Source organism: Clupea harengus, chromosome 9, assembly GCF_900700415.2.
Source record: "Clupea harengus chromosome 9, Ch_v2.0.2, whole genome shotgun sequence".
NCBI lineage: Eukaryota > Metazoa > Chordata > Actinopteri > Clupeiformes > Clupeidae > Clupea > Clupea harengus.
The window spans coordinates 6,710,308-6,730,088 of NC_045160.1; the positions used below are offsets into that span (position 1 = coordinate 6,710,308).

At 45.1% G+C, this 19,781-nt stretch overlaps 1 protein-coding gene across 1 annotated transcript; it reads left to right on the top strand.

The window, feature by feature from the left end:
- Window positions 1–883: 883 nt before the first annotated feature.
- On the top strand, window positions 884–19,753 carry cpda (carboxypeptidase D, a). The gene is made up of 21 exons (XM_012825238.3): window positions 884–1,669; window positions 2,220–2,467; window positions 8,224–8,366; window positions 8,523–8,692; window positions 9,035–9,474; window positions 9,713–9,904; window positions 10,127–10,294; window positions 10,408–10,517; window positions 10,621–10,723; window positions 11,336–11,478; window positions 12,014–12,183; window positions 12,744–13,049; window positions 14,025–14,220; window positions 14,503–14,638; window positions 14,913–15,059; window positions 15,228–15,326; window positions 15,623–15,681; window positions 15,796–15,927; window positions 16,213–16,398; window positions 17,012–17,114; window positions 17,289–19,753. The coding sequence occupies exons 1-21, from the start codon at window positions 1,014–1,016 to the stop codon at window positions 17,513–17,515; spliced, it is 4,134 nt and encodes a 1,377-aa protein (XP_012680692.1). The 5' UTR covers window positions 884–1,013; the 3' UTR covers window positions 17,516–19,753.
- Window positions 19,754–19,781: the final 28 nt, after the last annotated feature.

Below are 19,781 nucleotides of genomic sequence, written 5' to 3' on the forward strand. Positions count from 1 at the left end.
AGATATTGCAGTCATGAGACATATATGGGGTGATGGGGTTGAGAAATCAGGGCGGTCATTGAAATCCCTTGTTCCAACTGTGTGCCGGTGAAGTCAGCCCCATCTGCAAGAAAGGGGAGCAAAAGAGAGACTGGCATACTGTGCACCGGGCCCGAACTTCAAGGTCCTGCCCCGCCTACTCTTATATTATGAGTATCATGTCTATCCTTACAAGAGTAGGAATACAGAGGTAATACGTCTCTCTACGGTCACAGGATTATTATTCTTAAAATTGTGGCCATAATAAGCCTATATACACATATTGGTTCAGAGAAAGGCATGTGGGTAGCCATAACCCTGATTCTTACTTTACCCTCACCTGCAGGGTCTTATGTTTTGTTATGAAAGTGTCTCCACACTGATGGGTAGTTATTTTTGCATTGGATATGGGTGATTTGCAAAATTAGTCGAATTACTTTGTCTGAAAGCATTTATAGCATAATCCACAAAATAAGCCATGCTTGTTTTTAAGATAAAGAATAACATCACTTGTTGAGCAATTATTCACTGCCATGTTCACGAAGGCTTTTGACTTAGTTTACTTAGTAAATAGCCTATGCCTACGATGTTGCCCCATTGATGTTAACTAATTCCTAAAATGACACATAAATACCATACATTCGTTATCGTGTATTTAGATGTGATTATATGCAAGCAAACTAATGTTTTTTCCATTACGCTATTATTTTATTAGCGGTTAGTTGATTGGGCCCACTGTTCTACGCATCGGAATCAGGTCAGCTCTACGAGATCAACACCAGTGCATACGTCACGATCATAAATAGCAAGCGCCGCCTCCCGGATGGTGACATCTGATCAAACCCCTCCCCTTGAAAGGTTAACAGGAAGTTATAAGTTGAAAACAGAAGGAAGACGTTGGATACAGAGAAGGGAATCGACGTTTCCATTTTGGGCGTATCATTTTTTATTATTATTACGCAGTTGAATGGTTTATAAAGTAGGCTCTCGGGGACATGGCGCGACTGAAAGAATCGCGGCTACAATTCCATGCTGGACTATGCATTTCACTTTGCGCTCTCGTTGTTGTTTCCATCACCTCTCTCAACGCCGTCTCTGCTGTCGCTACGCCGAGGGTTCTGAAAGGCACCACTCCAGATGAAGGGGAATCATACAGCAAATATTACAACTATGAGGATCTTACCCGACTGCTCAAATCTCTGGCGATAAAATATCCTCATATTGCTAATCTATCCAGCATTGGCCAGTCTGTGTTGGGCCGAGAGCTTTGGGTAATGAGAATCACAAAAGACCCTAATGCTGATCTCCCCGGGAAACCTAAAGTCAAATACGTGGGAAACATGCACGGAGATGAAACTATTTCTAGACAGGTTTTAGTGTACCTGGTGGAGTATTTACTTGACCGATATGGCTCTGATCCGCGGGTGACGGAGTTGATCAACAGCACGGATATTTACATTATGCCAAGCATGAATCCCGATGGCTTTGAGAAGTCTATGGAGGGAGACTGCGGCGGTAACCATCATGGTCGTGAGAATGCCAATAACCTTGACCTCAACAGAAGTTTTCCAGACCAGTTCGATACCATAGATGTCCCTAATGAAGACATCCCTGAGGTCAACGCTGTAATCAAATGGATCATAGATAACAAGTAATGTACCCACTTTGTTCTGTTATGTCCTCTTTAAATTATTAAAAAGTCCCATTGCACCAAACAGTAATGTGGGCAAGTGGTTGTTAGTGTTAATCTTTAAAATTTGTGAGGGTTTTTGTCTAACCTTATGATTACTTTTCATGAAGTAGTCATCAGTCATCACAAAGAATTCAGTTAACCGATAAATCTGAACATATAAACCTCTATAAGAATGTGAAAGTAGCTAAACCATGTAGAATTATCCTACAAACTGTTCTCACATTGTATGTTCTTCATCTGTAAAATGATCGATTCCTCAACACACATACATTTCTGGTCCTGCAGTGCACAAATAAATTACTTCAGTGTGTAAGATGTTTGCCTTGACTTGCCACACCACCAAACGACAGCTGTGTGTAAGCTACCAGTACAGGCTGGTCATGACTGCATAAACTATATGGCTAACTTCTGTTTACCCTTCCTGTGGTCCCCAACATTTTGGACCACAACACTGCTGTCTGCATATGTCCGTACACCCTCAGATAATACCTGTGCATCTCACACATAGGTTTGTCCTGTCTGGGAACCTCCATGGAGGCACAGTGGTGGCCAGCTACCCGTTTGATGATTCTGCTTCCCATAAGAAAGAGGGGCAGTATAGCCGGTCGTCAGACGACTCTCTCTTCAGGCACCTGGCTCGGGTCTACGCAGCCAACAACCCCGCCATGGACAAAGGCAACCCCAAGTGTGAGGACGACCCCAATGAGCGCTTCAAAGACGGCATCACAAACGGCGCCAAGTGGTATGATGTGTCTGGTAAGAAAGGTGTTCCGTGGATCTCTCCATCTCACAGTGACTGCACAACCATGCATGTTGTACGCAAGCTCTCAGTTGCCAAGGTGACAAAGCCCGTCTTGGGTTTGTATTTCGGCAGCCTTTTCTGAGGGGATTTGGCACACATTCCTTAATAATTGACCGGTGTCAAGTTTACAGCAGGCCTCATTAAACTTACACACGAATGATGTTTATGTGGAAGCTATAGACTTTTGCACATAAATATTTAACCCCATTTAGCCAGATCTTTTGCAACCTATGTTGCTCAACATCTCAGGGTTGTGACCTCAAGCACTTAAAACAGTGGCATTATTGTGTTCTCTGTTGTTGTGGTGGTGTATGTAGAAGTCCATCATAGCCTCAGCTGTAAGACCATACTGTAATTCACACTGTAGCCTCAGCTGTAAGACCATACTGTAATTCACACTGTAAAACCATACATCCAAGACATGCTCTCTATCCATTTTCTATTTTTCAGAAGCCCAAGGCTTCTTGTTTCAGGGTTTTTTAGTTTTCTGACTTCCTCGTGTTTCACCACTCCTTCCTTCCTGGTCAGATGGACAAGCATCAGTGCCAGACAGGAACCTGATCTCCAGTGTGTGCCCTGAGGTTTATGGCAACGCTGTACGCCATGTAATCGGAAACTGTTGAGAGCAGACGGACTGACCCCCTCTCTGCTTTCCATCAGCTCACAATCTGACAAGAACACTGTTTGTGTGTGTGTTTGTGTGTGTGTTTGTGTGTGTGTGTGTGTGTGTGTGTGTGTGTGTGTGTGTGTGTGTGTGTGTATTGTGTGTATTGTGTGTATTGTGTGTGTGTGTGTGTGTGTGTGTGTGTGTGTGTGTGTGTGTGTGTGTGTGTGTGTGTGTGTGTGTGTGTGTGTGTGTGTGTGTGTGTGTGTGTGTGTGTGTGTGTGTGTGTGTGTGTGGAACTTGTAAAGGGAGGTGGTTGTCCAGGTAGAGCAGGACCTCAGCTACACTTAAGACCAGTGTCTTGATATTGTCACTGATTTACAAATGAGATTAAACCAGTTAGCAAACGACAAAATGACAGAGACTTTCTTGTACTGTGGAAACAGGGCCTTTTTTTAAATCCCATCCTTTCAGTTGTCTTTTTCTTCCTAGCCCTCTAACCAAATTAGTTCTTGGAAAAGGTTGAAAAGGTCGTTTTTGGTAACCGCTGTCCCCACACCATGCTGTGTGTCAGCCTCATTTGCGTCCACTGTCCAGTGTGCTGGTGGCAGTGTTAAAGGAAGACCGATGTTGCAGTTAAAGGTGACAGACTTTTTACAAGCTGAGGCTAAATTAGGAACCTTGCAGTCATTGTAATAGGAAGAGAGCCTTTGTTTGAAGACTGCCTGATGTTAGTCTATACGTACACTGTTGTAATGAGAAAGTCATATGCAGTGCTCTCAAGAGGCCTTCACCATTGTGTGTGGATATTCATCTTCCTTAGTGAGCTATTCCTTTGATTCTTTGTTGTTTGAAGGATATGCCGTGGGTGTCTATCAAAAGACATTAGGTTTAGATTTTTCTGACCGCATGGCTTGCACAACAAAGGCTAACATGGCAGTTGGTGTTTTAAGATAAGGAGGTAGATTAATGCCCACTGATGCATGTTGTTTTAAGTGAAGCCCACACAGGATCCTGAATAGGGTCAGTGTAAAGTCGACATGGTTGATGATCAGCAGATTAGTAACAAGGTTTCCAGGATAATGCTCAAACTGCCATCACATCCTTTTTAAATAATTCACTTTAATTACTCTCTGGTTTACAGGCTTGTAATGATATGTCCATTTTGCCCAGATGAAAGGTGTGTATCCTACTGCCAATGGCAGGTCACAACCACACATTTGGTCTTTCAATAGGGCTTTTTATACTGCCTATTCAACACAGAAATATTGCACCTTCATTCCGAATCGACATCTGTGTACACTGCAAGAATTCAGCTTTCAAAAACAAGGAAATAAAAGTAATAAAATTGGCGATATATTGCTTAAAATAAGCAAAATTATCTGCCAACAGAACAGAAAAATTGACTTACCCAGATTTTTTTTTTTAAATAACCCAAATATATCTTACAACTAGTGTGGCCAGACTAAAATCAAGTACATTTGTCTTGATTCTGACTTTGACAAAGCAGTTTTGTACTCAAGCATTAACTTGCTCAGAACCAGTAATATATAATACCATATTAAGATAATTAAGGACTGAAACGCTTGAAGCAAGTGGAATGCTCTAACATAAAATACCCGGTAAGAAGGAATATCTTGACAAAAAACAAGCATATATTGCCTTGATTTAAGATATTTAATCTTACTAAGAATCAAATTTTTGCAGTGTAAAAGGCAAACCCGGCATGGCAGGATAGGGGCGTGATGCAGCCTAGCAGCTAAACAAAATGAAGTAAGACTACTTCGTTGTCAGAACACACACATCCAACATGATGAGCATTAACATGTAGTACATGATGCACCCCAACTTTGCTCGAGTCTGAACATGGCTATAAATGTGCTCAGCTTGAGAGAGCCAGCCCACGCTGCTTTCTTTCTACCTTCTTATCAATAATGATGTACTTTTTTCTTGTCCGTTGTGTGCCACCTCTGTTTGGTTCAGTGTAAACAAGCAAGGGGGTGTAATGAGGGCTCTTCTTAATGGTAGTATAGCGGGATCTCTCTCAAAAGGACTAATGAAAAGTACATGCTACAACTCGCATTGCAATGGGAAAGTATTTGCATAGGAGATGCAAGTTTGACCTTATCAGGTTGTTCTGTGTGAGAGTACGTGACGCCTGATTTGAATGGGGAGATAACGAGGCAATTGTGTTCAAAATCAGCTTTTGAAGGTGCCAGTTTGTTGCTGTTGGTAGTTTGCCTGAGTATGTTTTGTGAAAGTGAACCTGGTCATGGGTTAGGGTTAGTAAACCTGGTCATGGGTTAGGGTTAGTGAACCTGGTCATGGGTTAGGGTTAGTGAACCTGGTCATGGTGAGGAATGTGCTGCTAGGTGTGTGCAACTTCATGCTCCTCAGCAGGAGGGTCTTAGCAACTTATCAGGTGTGAGAGCATCTCTTTCTCTCTTTCTCTCTCTCTCTCTCTCTCTCTCTGTGTGTGTGTGTGTGTGTGTGTGTGTGTGTGTGTGTGTGTGTGTGTGTGTGTGTGTGTGTGTGTGTGTGTGTGTGTGTGTGTGTGTGTGTGTGTGTGTGTGTGTGTGTGTGTGTGTGTGTGTGTGTAAGACACACAAGAGAAACCCCTAGTAAGTTCAGCCCAGTGCACTGAATATTTCTGGAAAAAAAAAACAAAAAAAAAAAACAGCCACACGCTGCATAGCTTTAATTACAGTTGCAGAGCTAAATGCACGACATGCCTTGCATAGCAGAAGCTTGCTGTGTATTGAAGCATGCAGAAAACGATTACCCACTAACACAGGCTTATTTCCAGCACACATGAACTTCAAATTTACGACCTGACAATTGCACAATTAGCTATCCTGGAGGTGTTTTTCTGTTGATTTTGAGGATTGTGTTGAGTGAATAGTGATTTCATGTACTCATCCCAGCACTAATGTACTCATGTCTACTCGTGTTGTTGTGATACCACCTCTGTTTAAAGCTGAAGGCAAGATGGAAACAGGTGTGTGTCAGACAGTGGGAAAACATACAAGTGTAGTCTGCTCACATTTCATGTTGCCTTCCTTGTCAGGAGGGAATTGATCTGACTTCCCTGGACACGGAGCCTCAGAACTCTTGGGTGTTTTGGCACCTAGACCTCAGTTGGCTACCTTTCTCCGAAGGGATACGCTAGGACTCTCTCTCTGTGTGTGTGTGTGTGTGTGTGTGTGTGTGTGTGTGTGTGTGTGTGTGTGTGTGTGTGTGTGTGTGTGTGTGTGTGTGTGTGTGTGTGTGTGTGTGTGTGTGTGTGTGTGTGTGTGTGTGTGTGCATTTGGGCTTTAGGCCTCCTGGGTGTTTTGCGCTGGGCTGCTGGCATTGAGGCGGAGGTTGTCGGATGGGATCGGCTTTGTCCCAGTTCCCTCTGTTTGCTCATGGCTCTGTGCCTCTCTCTGGGTGTGTTTGTGTGGGTCGGTGGGTGGGGGGTGTTTGGGGGGGCAAAAACTTCATGGCATAATGACTTTCAGTCCTCTCTCCCTCCCGGCATGTGACTTGGGGCGTTGGCCCGCTTATCTGCAAATAATGAATTAACATCCAGTGTGGCGTGTGTTGATTTTGGACGTAAACCTGCTCCCTCATCGTCTGACCCAACCCAGTGTTTAGTCCTGTCTCGCATCTGCTCATCTTTGCCACAGCACTCCTCTTGGAGCTCCCTTGGTTGGATAGCGTGTTGCATGTTGAAACACCACTTCATGAAATCACCACCATTTCTCAACAGCTCAGTTTTTCAAAACAACTGCCTCACTCACGGGGTAAAAGGAACGGCATAGACAAAACAGGCATGCTGATTTCCAGTGGGTGTGGTGAAAAAGCCAAAGCATCTGTGAAAACACACCGAACAGCCACGGCCCTCCCCCAGACTGCCGTCTGCTCTGTTGTTTGTTTGCGTGGTTTGCTCTGTCCCCCGATGCTGTCATCGCTGCTCCTGTGCGAGGGCCGGGTGAGGGCGTGCATAAGCCCGGGGGGGGATTAGCCCCGCCTTAATCGGGGTTGCGTTTTTATCTGTGATTACTGCTCACGGCTCACGGGCGGTCCGTGTCCTGCACGTACAGCATGCACTCCGCTCCCTTTCCCCTAACTGCTGGTGTGTGTGTGTGTGTGTGTGGATTTGTGACCCAGTTGCTAAAATTCATTCACCTGTGCAGTTGTGAGTTCATAAAACTTTGTAGCACTTAAAGTGAGCCTAACAGGTCATACATAGGTTATGAATTTTGATAGTAGTATGAAACTTCCTGTTTAGTCTCTTCATGAGTTGCATAACCAGTTAATCAGCTCCTGCCAAGTCCAAATCTGTACTGTTAACTTGCTCTTGCGCTGACCTTTGGTGAACTGACTCGACCCACTGTCTACGGGTGATTAGTCTTGCGTGTGTTCGAATCTGTGCTTCTTTACAACCTGGAATACTCTCCAACTCTTCTCTTCATGCATCTGACATTGGTTGGGTTTCCCCGGTGACTTCTGCTTGTAGAGATGGGAAACTAGCGAGGGAGAGGCTGTGTGCGGTGCCTTGCCTTTGAGCAGTGTCTGCTTTCTGGTTCCATCCCCTCCCAGTGGTGTGGGCCTCCCTGGCACCAGTGCACAGTGCCTCTAGAGGAGCGCGACACAGCTGGTCAGTTTACTCCTGTGTGTGTGTGTGTGTGTGTGTGTGTGTGTGTGTGTGTGTGTGTGTGTGTGTGTGTGTGTGTGTGTGTGTGTGTGTGTGTGTGTGTGTGTGTACCCCAGTGGCACCAAGTCACTGCAAACATACTCAGCCACCGAGGTCTGCAGACACTGGCCCCCAGTGTACTCTTTTTAGCCTGTATGAGTAATTCTTTTATTTTATAAAGTATCATTTATATTTTGTATACGCGGTAAAAGATTTCCTTTTTCCAAGAACTATTAAATGGTCCTGGCCATGGAGATTTGTGATCTGTGTAACCAGGGTCTCACCCCCCACTTTATCTCATGGTCAAGATATTCACAAGTCTGCCATGATATCATCCGCGTTGTAGAGAGCTCTTGACAAGATTAGTTTGAACCAAATAAATGATCGTTTAATGAATCGATTCAATCTTTAAATTAATTTCTTCAAAGGTGGCATGCAGGACTTCAACTATGTGCATGGAAACTGCCTGGAGGTCACGATGGAGCTGAGCTGCTGCAAGTACCCCCCTGCCTCCCAACTGCTCCGGGAGTGGGAGAACAACCGCCAAGCCCTCCTGGCCTACATGGAGCAGGTCAGATCCTCAGCAGCAGAAACATATCATCTGCTCCTCGAAAAACAAATGAGGAAAATGCTTTATTTTATAATACTTTTTTAGAGAAATGTCTGCGATCTTCAACCATTCAACTTCACAAAGGTTTCAGCTGTTTCCTTGTTTGTTGTGCTGTAGGTCCACATCGGAGTACAAGGGTTTGTGAAGGAAGCCAAGCATGGAGTGGCCTTGCCAGAAGTCAGAATTTTAGTGGCGGGCATCAATCACAACATAACTACAGGGCGCTTCGGAGACTATTACCGTCTGCTGCTGCCGGGCAACTACAGCATCACAGCCACGGCTGCTGGGTGGGTACTGCTTTCAGAGACCCGGTGTAATGTCTCCCTTCCTCCCCGGGCCTTTGAAGCGGCTCTGGCAAGAGAGTAAAACTATCACATGGGTGGTCACGCTGTTTCTTTTTTTCTTAGCCCAGTTCAGTCTCCTGCTAATACTTCTCCCTGTCAGCTTTCTTAGTTGTGTAAAGTGCATTGAAAACATTCTTACAGGGAATTGATTTTGTGAAACAGCTAAGTTGATAATAAAATGTTTTACCCATTTTAACTGTACATGTTTGCGGTACATGTTTGCTGTGAAATGTAGGTAATATTGAATGTACTCCTAAGCACAGGACATTCATTTGTACACTCCAGATACACCCCCATGACTGTTACCAATGTGCGGGTGGTGGAGGACAAGGCCACAGAGCTCAACTTCACCCTGGCGCCCCTGACGGATGAGGCGGCTAATGCTGTGACCTCTGTCCCTATGACTGACACCGCCACCACCGCCACCGCAAGCACTCCTTCCTCCTCAGCCCCCACCGGCAGTGACGGTACCAGTGCCGAGACCTCAGGCTCCGACGTTACTGCTGAGTCCAGCTCCTCGTCGAGCTCCAGTTCTTCAGCCCAGCGCGAGCCGCTCCAGCCGCAGGACTTCCGGCACCACCACGACGCGGACATGATGCTGTTCCTGCGCAAGTACAACACCGAGTACCCCTCCATCACGCGCCTCTATTCCGTCGGCAAGTCGGCGGACGGCCGCGAGCTCTACGTCATGGAGGTCTCAGACAACCCCGGTGTTCATGAGCCAGGTACTACAACACTCTGGTTTGCATTTCCCACAGGTGTCATTGAGCAACCACTATGGTAACTATGGAGAGGGAGAGAGTATTCAGAATGATCTCTTGTCTCTCTCTCATTTAATGATGGTGCTAGTTCAACCTTGCTTTCACTAATTGAACGAGTGTGAGATGCCTATGTGCTAAATAATGTAACGTCATTCTGTATGGGTGCACTGCTCACATACCTCTCTCTCTCTCTCCTTGACAGGTGAACCTGAGTTTAAGTACATCGGCAACATGCACGGCAACGAAGTGGTGGGCCGCGAACTGCTGCTCAACCTCATTGAGTACCTGTGTCGTAACTATGGCGTTGACCCCGAGGTCACGCAGCTCGTTGACACCACCCGCATCCACATCATGCCCACTATGAACCCTGACGGTTATGAGAGGGGCAGGGAAGGTGAGGCGTATTCAGAGCCACAAAGCCTTAGAAATGAGTTCTAGCATGTAACCATGTTGCGTGGTGCAAACAGACCTCTCCCTGCTTCATACATTTTTTCTGTGTTTGGAATTATTTACAGAACAAGTTATGTGGAAGTAATAGGAATGACTTGATGTGTACTAGGGTAAAAGAACATTCCCAGACATCTTACTTTTTTCCTCCCTAACCATTTCTCTGCAGGAGACGTCCGTGGGTACCTGGGGCGGAACAACAGCCGCAACTATGATCTGAACCGGAACTTTCCAGACCAGTACGCTTCCGTCACAGACCCCAGGCAGCCTGAGACCATTGCAGTGATGAACTGGTGTAGGAGTTACCCGTTTGTCCTGTCTGCCAACCTTCACGGAGGCAAGTACCCCTGAAGCGTCATGCTCCACTGAAACCCAATGGTCTGTTTGTTGTTGTGGTGACCAGCGGAGGCCCTCAGCGGAGTGTTTTAACCTTGAACTCTGTGCATGTAGGGTCCCTGGTGGTGAATTACCCTTATGATGACGATCCTGAGGGACGCACAGAATACAGCAAGGCACCAGACGACGAGGTTTTTAAAATGGTTTCTCGTGCCTACTCCCAGGTGAGTGTACTACCCTTCCTCTCGTTTGACAGAAGTGGATAGTTTACCAATTATACACTTTATATTGATATTCTTTGTGTTCAATCATTGTTCAATCCTGTAGGAGAACCCTCTCATGCACAAAGGACACCCGTGTGAGAAACTTTACCCAGAGGAGTACTTCAAAGATGGCATCACCAATGGAGCAGAGTGGTACAATGTCCCAGGTGAGCATAGGTGAAAATTCACCCTAGTTACTTCAGGACTCTGGAGTTGTCAATCAGTATATTTATTCAACAAGAACAATTGCAATCGGGCTCACTCACAAACCACAGGGTTTATATACTTAGATTTATCTAATGCTGACGCAGTAAGTGTTTAACATTATAGTCAAAATAAAGTTCTCGACTGAGCTTCTTGTATCTTCTCAGGGTCGAGAAAACAATAAGTAGCGCCAGTTAATCAAAGTTACACATATACACAGAAAAGCCATGTTCCTGTTAACATAAGCATATAAGATTATTATTAATACAAGGCACTTGATTCATATATTCTAAAGTCATTAACAGTGTTTGGTAATTATCTCCATCAACAGGTCTCCAGCAAATACTGTAATGTATACCAGACACAGTCTGTGTTTAGAAGTGTAAATTGTATTAATTAATGTTAAAATGCAAGTACAGCAAACTGTTGCAGAGTTCAAAAGACTATACGGTCTTGGCTGCAGGCTTTACTGAGATTGCATATTCTCATGTACAGAGAGACGACTGTACTGAATCGCTTACTGCCCCCTTCGAAAAAATGGAATTGCACTCTTTGCCCTCTCTCTCTCTCTCTAGGGGGCATGCAGGACTGGAATTACCTGAACACTAACTGCTTTGAGGTGACCATCGAGCTGGGCTGTGTGAAGTACCCCCGGGCCAGCGAGCTGCGCAGCTACTGGGAGCAGAACCGCCGGGCCCTGCTGGAGTACATGCACCAGGTCTGAGCTATAGACAGACAACCCTGAGTCTCTCTTTGTCCTTTAACCACCACTAGTCATAGTCATGGAGTCTCTCTCTGTCCTTTAACCACCACTAGTCATAGTCATGGAGTCTCTCTTTGTCCTTTAACCACCACTAGTCATAGTCATGGAGTCTCTCTCTGTCCTTTAACCACCACTAGTCATAGTCATGGAGTCTCTCTCTGTCCTTTAACCACCACTAGTCATAGTCATGGAGTCTCTCTCTGTCCTTTAACCACCACTAGTCATAGTCATGGAGTCTCTCTCTGTCCTTTAACCACCACTAGTCATAGTCATGGAGTCTCTCTCTGTCCTTTAACCACCACTAGTCATAGTCATGGTGTCCCTCTCTCTGTCCTTTCTTTTGGCCCTGATGTACTTACTGTCTTGTGTCTGCTCTTTGCTGTTAATACCGTGGGAAATTGGAGTGCTTATGTGTCGTCTTCTTTGTTGCAGTGCTATGCTTGATGGTCTGATTTGCCTCAAGGTCATATTTTTTCTCTTGTCCCTTTAGGTCCACAAAGGAGTGAAAGGAATGGTCATTGATCTCAAGGATGGCACTGGAATCCCAAATGCCACCATCACTGTGGAGGACATTGACCACCCCGTGAGGACCTACCGGTCTGGGGACTACTGGAGGCTCCTGGTTCCTGGAGTCTACAACCTTACTGCCACTGCGCAAGGGTGAGCAAGAGCACATGCAGAGGGAGAGGGAGAGGGAGAGGGAGAGGGAGAGGGAGAGGGAGGTTTCCTTAAGGGATGAATAGAGGCATTATGGAAAGGTTTATTTTTACAGGGTTGAGTGGAGGCAGAGTTCAACACTTGAACACCACGTCAGCGAAAGCTTGCTCAGTTCCGCTTACTCAGTCTGCTAAGATACAGGTGTTGGTCACATCCTGTAAACACGCAATCGTGTTCGGTGGAATGCTTTTAACGCCGGCTGTGTTTATCCATGGCTTGTCCTCTGCCCTCAGCAACTACAGCAGCAGAAAACAGCAACTACACTGCAAGTACTTGAGTGAAAGAAATGGTCATTTTTTTCACTCAAGGTTGTAGGAAAGGTTTCTCTGTCCCAACTATAGCAATTCCTCAATAATAGAGGTATTCTGTATGCACTGCTCTCTTGAAGGTGTCTAATGATGGTCCGCTCACAGTTGACTCATGTCAGTGTTGTTTTAAATCTATGGTGCTACTTTTGACACAGTCGATGACAGTATACCCCCTTCCATGCTGTGCACGTGCAGATACTCCGCAGTGAGGGTCACGGTCACCGTTCCCGCCAGGGGGGCGAAAGAGGTCAACTTCCGTCTGCCACGGCTGCGGGGTGAGGGGGCGGGCCAGACGGCGAAGGGCGCTGCGGAGTCTGTGCAGGACCCCAGCGAGGAGGAGTTCCAAAGTTTCATCAAAGGGCTGTCCATCGGCTCGGGCCTGGACCAGCTCATCCAGAGCACGGCCACCGAGCGCCGCCTGCGCTACAGCAACTACAAGGAGCTGTCCGAGTTCCTGCGCGGCCTCCACCTCAACTTCCCCAAGATAGTGTCACTCCACAGGTAAGGATGAGGAACACCCGAGCAGCACGTTAGTCTGTCGTGAGACAGGTTGGCTTTACCTTACCGATGGTGTGTTGTTGCAATGGTAATATGGTACGAGAGGAGCTCCATGCTCAGACAACCCCGGCCATTGGTTAGTGTTGAGAGAGAGAGCCAATATTTGCATTCACTTTCAGTCATGTACATGCCTTTGTATTTACAGCCAGTCAGCTGGTGTTTTTGTCCAACATGACTCATGGCTATTGTTCAGCTATATAGTTAGTAACACAGTCTTAGACGTGGGTTTAGATAAGATGAGTGCTTTTTGTCTGGACTCTGTGAAACTTTCCCACACAGAGCCATTTGTTTTCTAAATGTCCCTGAGGTCAAAAATAGATTGGCAAAAACAGATTGGAGGCTTCTCAGGAAACAAGTCAGACAACTAAAGGGCACCTTTTCTGAAGTGGCTTTGGACTTCTTACCCCTTTTGTTACCATCTTAGTCTCAGCCTTGTTTAGTACTGATTCCCCATGGTCTTTCTCTCTACTTCTATTCAAATGAGTCACAGTACACTTTGAGCCTAAAGGCAACCTGTGTCCTTATCACATGTTGTTTGCCCCGGTTACGAAAGAATGATTTGTCAAGTGCTGCTCAAACGCTCCTCTGTCATGCATTGTTTGTCACCAGGCTGTGGAGAATGATGCTGTTTGTTAAGCGGGACAGACCGTCTGCTAAAAATGCCCACATTGCATATGTTGTTGACACAGGATATATATTGACATCCTGTATAAACGTTATAGAGTATTTACATTTGAGACTTTAAGTACTTCTGTGTTGCTATGTTGGCTTTTGTGGTTTTTATATGCAGGATGTCATCAGTATCAGACTTCTCTGCACTAACAGCACCGGGGCCTAATGTCATGAACTGTATACTGTGTGACTAGATTTCCTTCCTGTGGTTAATGCGGTGGCTCTCTCTCTGCTCTCTGAATTTAGTCTGGGACAGAGTTCGGAGGTCAGGACCATCTGGGCTCTGGAGATCTCCAACAACCCTGATGTGCCGGAACCATCTGAGCCCAAGATCCGATTTGTGGCGGGGATCCATGGAAACGCACCAGTGGGCACAGAGCTGCTGCTAGAGTTTGCAGCCTATCTGTGCATCAACTACGGCAAGAACCCGGCCATCACCAGGGTGAGAGAGTCCACTCCATCTATGAGAAACTTTACAGACACCACCTTCAAATATGTACTAGAAAACTCATTCACAGATGTGTGTTGTACTGCAATAGATTTCAAATCTTAAAATGAAACTACTCGAATGAATCCACAAAGTTAGTCGACAGAACCCTTTCCTGTACCCGAAGCACCACATTTTGAAGCCAGAAACTACCCACACACCCACACAGGAACACAAGAACACAGGAACACTTCTCCCCTTAGCATCTCATTACTTCCTGTCCATCTACCTCCGCAGCTCATCAATGAGACCCGTATAGTCATCCTGCCTTCAATCAACCCAGATGGGCGTGAGCAGGCCAAAGAGCGCCAGTGCAACTCCACTGCAGGCAGGACCAACGCCAATGGCAAAGACCTGGACACTGACTTCTTCGGTCAGTCTCAGCATGTTGTCTTGTATGCTTGGTCCAATGTCCAGTTTTACAAAGGGCTCTGGCAGACCGTTTGCTAATAGTGCTAATAAGTCAAACCCGGTCCAGTCAGACAGACTTGCATATCTTGACTCTCTGTGTTGCTTAAGATGAATCTGTTTAAGTTAGTATATTTAACTGAATCTGTTAGATAAATTATATTATTATAATTTTAGCAGTGATCATACAAAGTTGCTCTGTTCTGCTAATACAAAATGTTATATCTGTGCCACAAAAGGAAATGCGTCCCAGCGTGTTGTGGAGGCCCAGCCAGAGACGCGTGCTGTGATGGACCTCATTCTGGAGAGGGGCTACTCTCTCTCAGTGGCGCTGGATGGAGGATCACTTCTGGCTACGTACCCCTATGATAAACCTGTGCAGTCAGGTAGTGGAGCGCCTAGAGGTTTTACACACACAACAGATATTGTTATAAACATTTTTTAGGTCTTGATGTGTCCCATGTAATGCTTTAGCGATGCAAATTACTTTTTATATGAATGGAAGGTTATGTGTTTGCACATTTAGATTTACAGAATTTCTTTTTCTGTTTTAGTTGAAAATGAAGACACACTTAAGTATTTGGCAACGGTGTATTCTGAGAACCATCCCACAATGCATCTGGGAAACCCTGGATGTCCCAGTGAAAGTCAGGGTATGTGTAGTATGACATTTCTTCAGGCCGTGTCCTTGCCTTTATGTGACAGTTTCAGAGTGCCAAGCCAAAAATGAAGCCAGTCAGGAATAATACCAATTACAAAGCTACAAAAAATTTGAGCTAATATTCATGTTGGCCCCATAGAATCGTAAACCAAAGATTTCAATTGCTAGGCTACCACATTATTACAAAAGATTGCTATATTACTACATTAATTGTTACTAAAGATTACCACGTTTTATTATGGTGCTTCACTTGCAATTTCTGACATGTTCCATCTACCTGGTGAACAGTGGTGGTCAATGGTGTCCTTCGGGCTGCAGAGAGGCACAGTCACATGGGCAGCATGAAGGTATGTGTCTCCACCTCCTGGTCTCATCATGAGACTCCCCTCCATCACACGGATATTAGAGCTTTCTTTCTGAGGTGAGTGGATGAGGGAGACCTTTGTGTTTGTGCGCTGCAGGATTTCAGCGTGGACTTCGGCCATTGCCCAGAGATCACCGTCTACACCAGCTGCTGTATCTTTCCCCCTGCTGACCAGCTGGCTTCGCTGTGGGCTGAGAACAGGAAGTCACTGCTCAGCATGCTGGTGGAGGTGAGTGTCTCTCTCTCTCTCTCTCTCTCTCTCTCTCTCGGCTATACAATGTAATCCTATGAGGCAAGCATACTCAAAGCTGCATGGTTTTGCCACTGACGGGCTCATAATGTTATTAATGTCTGCCAATGATCCTTACAGAGATAGACTTGTGTCTGTGTACCTCAATAACTGTAAAGAAACTCTAGAAAATTATATCTACAGTCTACAATCTACAGTCAGTAGTTTCCTCTTCTTGTCTTGTGCTAACGGAAGTGTTAACTGAAGCTGGTCCTCCTCTCCCAGGTGCATAAAGGCGTGCGTGGGGTGGTGAGGGACAAGAGTCGGAAGCCCATTGTGGGTGCCATGATCGTGCTGAATGGCGGAGTGCGGGTCTTCACCAGTGAAGGGGGCTACTTCCACGCCCTCCTAGCCCCAGGCTCCCACAACATCGAGGCAGTCGCTGAGGGTTACCAGCAACAACGACAAAAGGTCAGAGAAGAACACTACTGTTAGGTGAAAATTCACCCTAGTTACCTCAGGACTCCGGAGCTGCATATAAGTATATTTATTAGACAAACAACAATTGCAATTGGGCTTACTCCCAGCACAAGGCTGAAAGTGAAGCAATATTTAACACATCACACAAGGTTTATATAGACAGAAGTTTAGCGTTCAGCAGGGAAAACCACGTGGTGGATTTCTGACGTCCGAGGCAAGGATGGAAGTTTTGCACAAGGTCGGAAGAAGCACAATTCGACCCTTCTTATCACCTCTGGTCTAAACATGCTCTTGTACATTTGCAGACTAAGTGGCACCTAATAATCTAAGTTACACACACACACAGAAACACAGAAAATCCCATGATTCATACAAGGAATATATTAATACAAGGCCCTTGATTCATATATTCCTAAGTAATTAACAGTGCTTGGAAATTATCTCCATCAACTACTATTACTTCTAAAATCATACTCGTATGAACAATCCATTCCAAATAAAGCTTAATTATAGATAATATAAAGGGTAGTTATATAAATGAGAATAAATAATGTAGAGTGTATATGTATATATTTTGTGTGTAAATATATGCTCTGTGTTTCAGGTGCTGGTGTCCTCATTTCAAGCTGCCAGCTCAATTATCATTGAGTTTGACATGGATAACCACATATTTGGTCTGCCCAGGGAGTTTGTGGTGGCAACTGCAGGTAAACAGCTCATGTGCTTAAGGGCTATGTCCTTTCTCATGTGAAGAGTATTAAATGCCTATAGCCTTAGTATCTCTAAAATTGTACTGACCGGCAATAAGCAGCCAGATGCTAGTGTTGGATGTTTGTGGCTGTCACGCAACCTGTTACCTGACTGCTTTCTCTATCTACCAGCTGCCTCCATGACGGCTCTCATTGTCACGGCCTGCATCATCTGGTGTGTCTGCTCAGCCAAGTCCAACCGCCAAAAGGACGGTTTCCACCGGTTACGGCAGCACCGCGACGACTACGACGACGAGATCCACCTCACCTCCATGGGCTCGAAGAAATCGCTGCTGAGCCACGAGTTCCAGGATGACAGCGAGAGCGAAGAGGACACGCTCTACGCCAACAAAATCTAACGTGCCCCCTGGCTCCCCCTCCTCCTGTGCACCGCCCGTTGCGCTGCCCTGCTGGGGACTCTGAGAACAATAAAAGGCCATAATTTCCCCCCCATCCTGCCTTAGTCCAATGGCCCAGACCAGGCAATGTGGCCCTACCCTAGAAGAGACAGCATTGGGCGGTCATACCATCCCCTCCTCCTGCCCCAGTGCTCACACAGATTACCACAATGGGTGCACCACAGTTGCCCCCGGTGTATTCAACCAGTAGATGTCGCTCGCAAACACAAACACAGTCAAAAATGGATGCAACTATTCACCAAGCATTTCCTTTAGCCTGTCCTCTTGTACATCCTTAGACCCTTAGAGCTAGCCCACCCTTCCCTAGTAGGCACCAGTTGACGCAACTTCTTGTCCGTGTGAATGAACCCTCCGAGTGATTTCATGAAACACAGTGCCTTGAGCGATGGCAGTCGGGGACTACGCTGCCTTCCTGCTGCCACTGCAGCATGAGTTGTGTGCTAAGCTAGATGAGTTAGCGGAGTGGGAAAGAGCGCAGAATAGAAAGCGGTCGACTCTGGTTCCCTCAGCCGAGTTTTGATGCAGCACAGATACGGATTGAGTGACGAAGAGTGGAACACTAGCAGGCTTTTGATTTTCGAGCCTCATTTAATAGGTGTATCTCTCAGTCCTTTGTGAGGAATGTTCAGCCATGTTTAAATTCACAAAAAAGCTGGTTTTGTATTTAGGAACTTCATAGTAGTGATTTGGACATGAATGGCATGATTAAAATGTTTCCATATACCACAAGTGTAGTTGATCAGCCAAGAGGGTTTTGCTGTCCAAATTATACAAAATCATATCCAAGTAAAGTTACGTTAATCTGTGCATCAGTATTTGCACACCAAACGCACCTTGGCTATCACATTGTGTGGTACATGGAAATGATTGTGTAAATATGACTTTGCCTCTGAGCAGTAGGCTCAATGAGAATGACTGTGAGGGCATACATTCAATACCAGCATTACAAACTATAAACCCCCCTCGTTTCTGTCCAAAATTACATTCACACTTGCAAGGATACTTGTATCAAGCACAAGAATTCCTGACCAATTTTATGCCACAGGAATCCTCAAGCTTCACAAATGAGAGAGATGTGTGATGTGTAAGTATGGAAGAGGTGCAGACTGTGTCAGCGGTTCCATCTGCTGACACAGACACGTAAAGACACCCTGTACAATTCTGTCCTGAAGGTTATGTTGCACTTTTCCCGTCCATTGGGCAAATGGGTGGACTGCTCAATCAACTCCAGTCCATTGTCCCCTGTCACCTGTCAACATATGATATGTTGTAGGCAAACCATTGTCTACACAAAGAGATATGATATGCCTAAAATTATTTATGTTTTCAATGATTTCAAGATTGTGTGTATGTGTGTGCGCCTATGTGGAGGAACTAGGATCTTTACACCAAGTGATGATGACAAATTCATCGAAAATTTTTGGCCTTCTTCATCCACTCCTAATACCAAGAAACACTATTCTCAACCTTCATCTCGACAAGCCCTAATCTAATCATCAAACAAAATGACAGTACACTGTTCCAAGAGCAAAGCAGGTGAAAGTTACCGAGATCTTGAACTATATGTATCTCAGTGTATCAGTTATAATTCAATATTTATAAGCGGGTTGAGTAACATGGTTGTATACCAGTGTTCTCTTATACATCATACAACACAAAATTAACTTTCTTCTACCACTCCAATTAGTCCGCAATGATGAAGTTCAGACAGCCTAAGTACATTTCTGTATGTTGGACTGATGACTGTTTTTATATGTAACAGTTTGTAACTTGGTTCATATTCAGAGTTCATAAATGAGTGATACAAAATCCTGGTAAAAAAAGTTAAAGTTGTTCTGTGGGTTGATTGAGACAGGTCATTTTTCTTTTTCAGTGATGGCCTATTGCCGCTGAAAGTTTCTGTTCAATAAAGCGTGTCATGCTGATTTTAGTTGGATTGTATATTTTGAAATGACTTGTAATGGTCGTTGTATGTGTCGGCTTTGATGTATAATATTTTTTTTATATCAAAATAATTGATTGTAGATAATGACGTTGCCAATTGTGTGTGAATGATAAAAACAAGTGCAATTTATTTTAAAAATGAATTTACACAAAAGAGCATATAAAATCCGTCATCTCTATGTTGGTATTGTGATAATCAAACATGCAGGTGAAATAAAACTGAAACTGAACCAATTCTGTTTGCCTCCCTCTCTTGTGTATC

What these genes read in the sequence shown, in the direction of transcription:
- cpda (XM_012825238.3), top strand. Translation starts at nt 1,014, where the DNA reads ATGGCGCGACTGAAAGAATCGCGGCTACAATTCCATGCTGGACTATGC. An exon ending in TCCTGGCCTACATGGAGCAG is followed by an intron (nt 8,367 to 8,522) that starts GTCAGATCCTCA and finishes GTTGTGCTGTAG; the next exon opens with GTCCACATCGGAGTACAAGG. An exon ending in CTTACTGCCACTGCGCAAGG is followed by an intron (nt 12,184 to 12,743) that starts GTGAGCAAGAGC and finishes GTGCACGTGCAG; the next exon opens with ATACTCCGCAGTGAGGGTCA.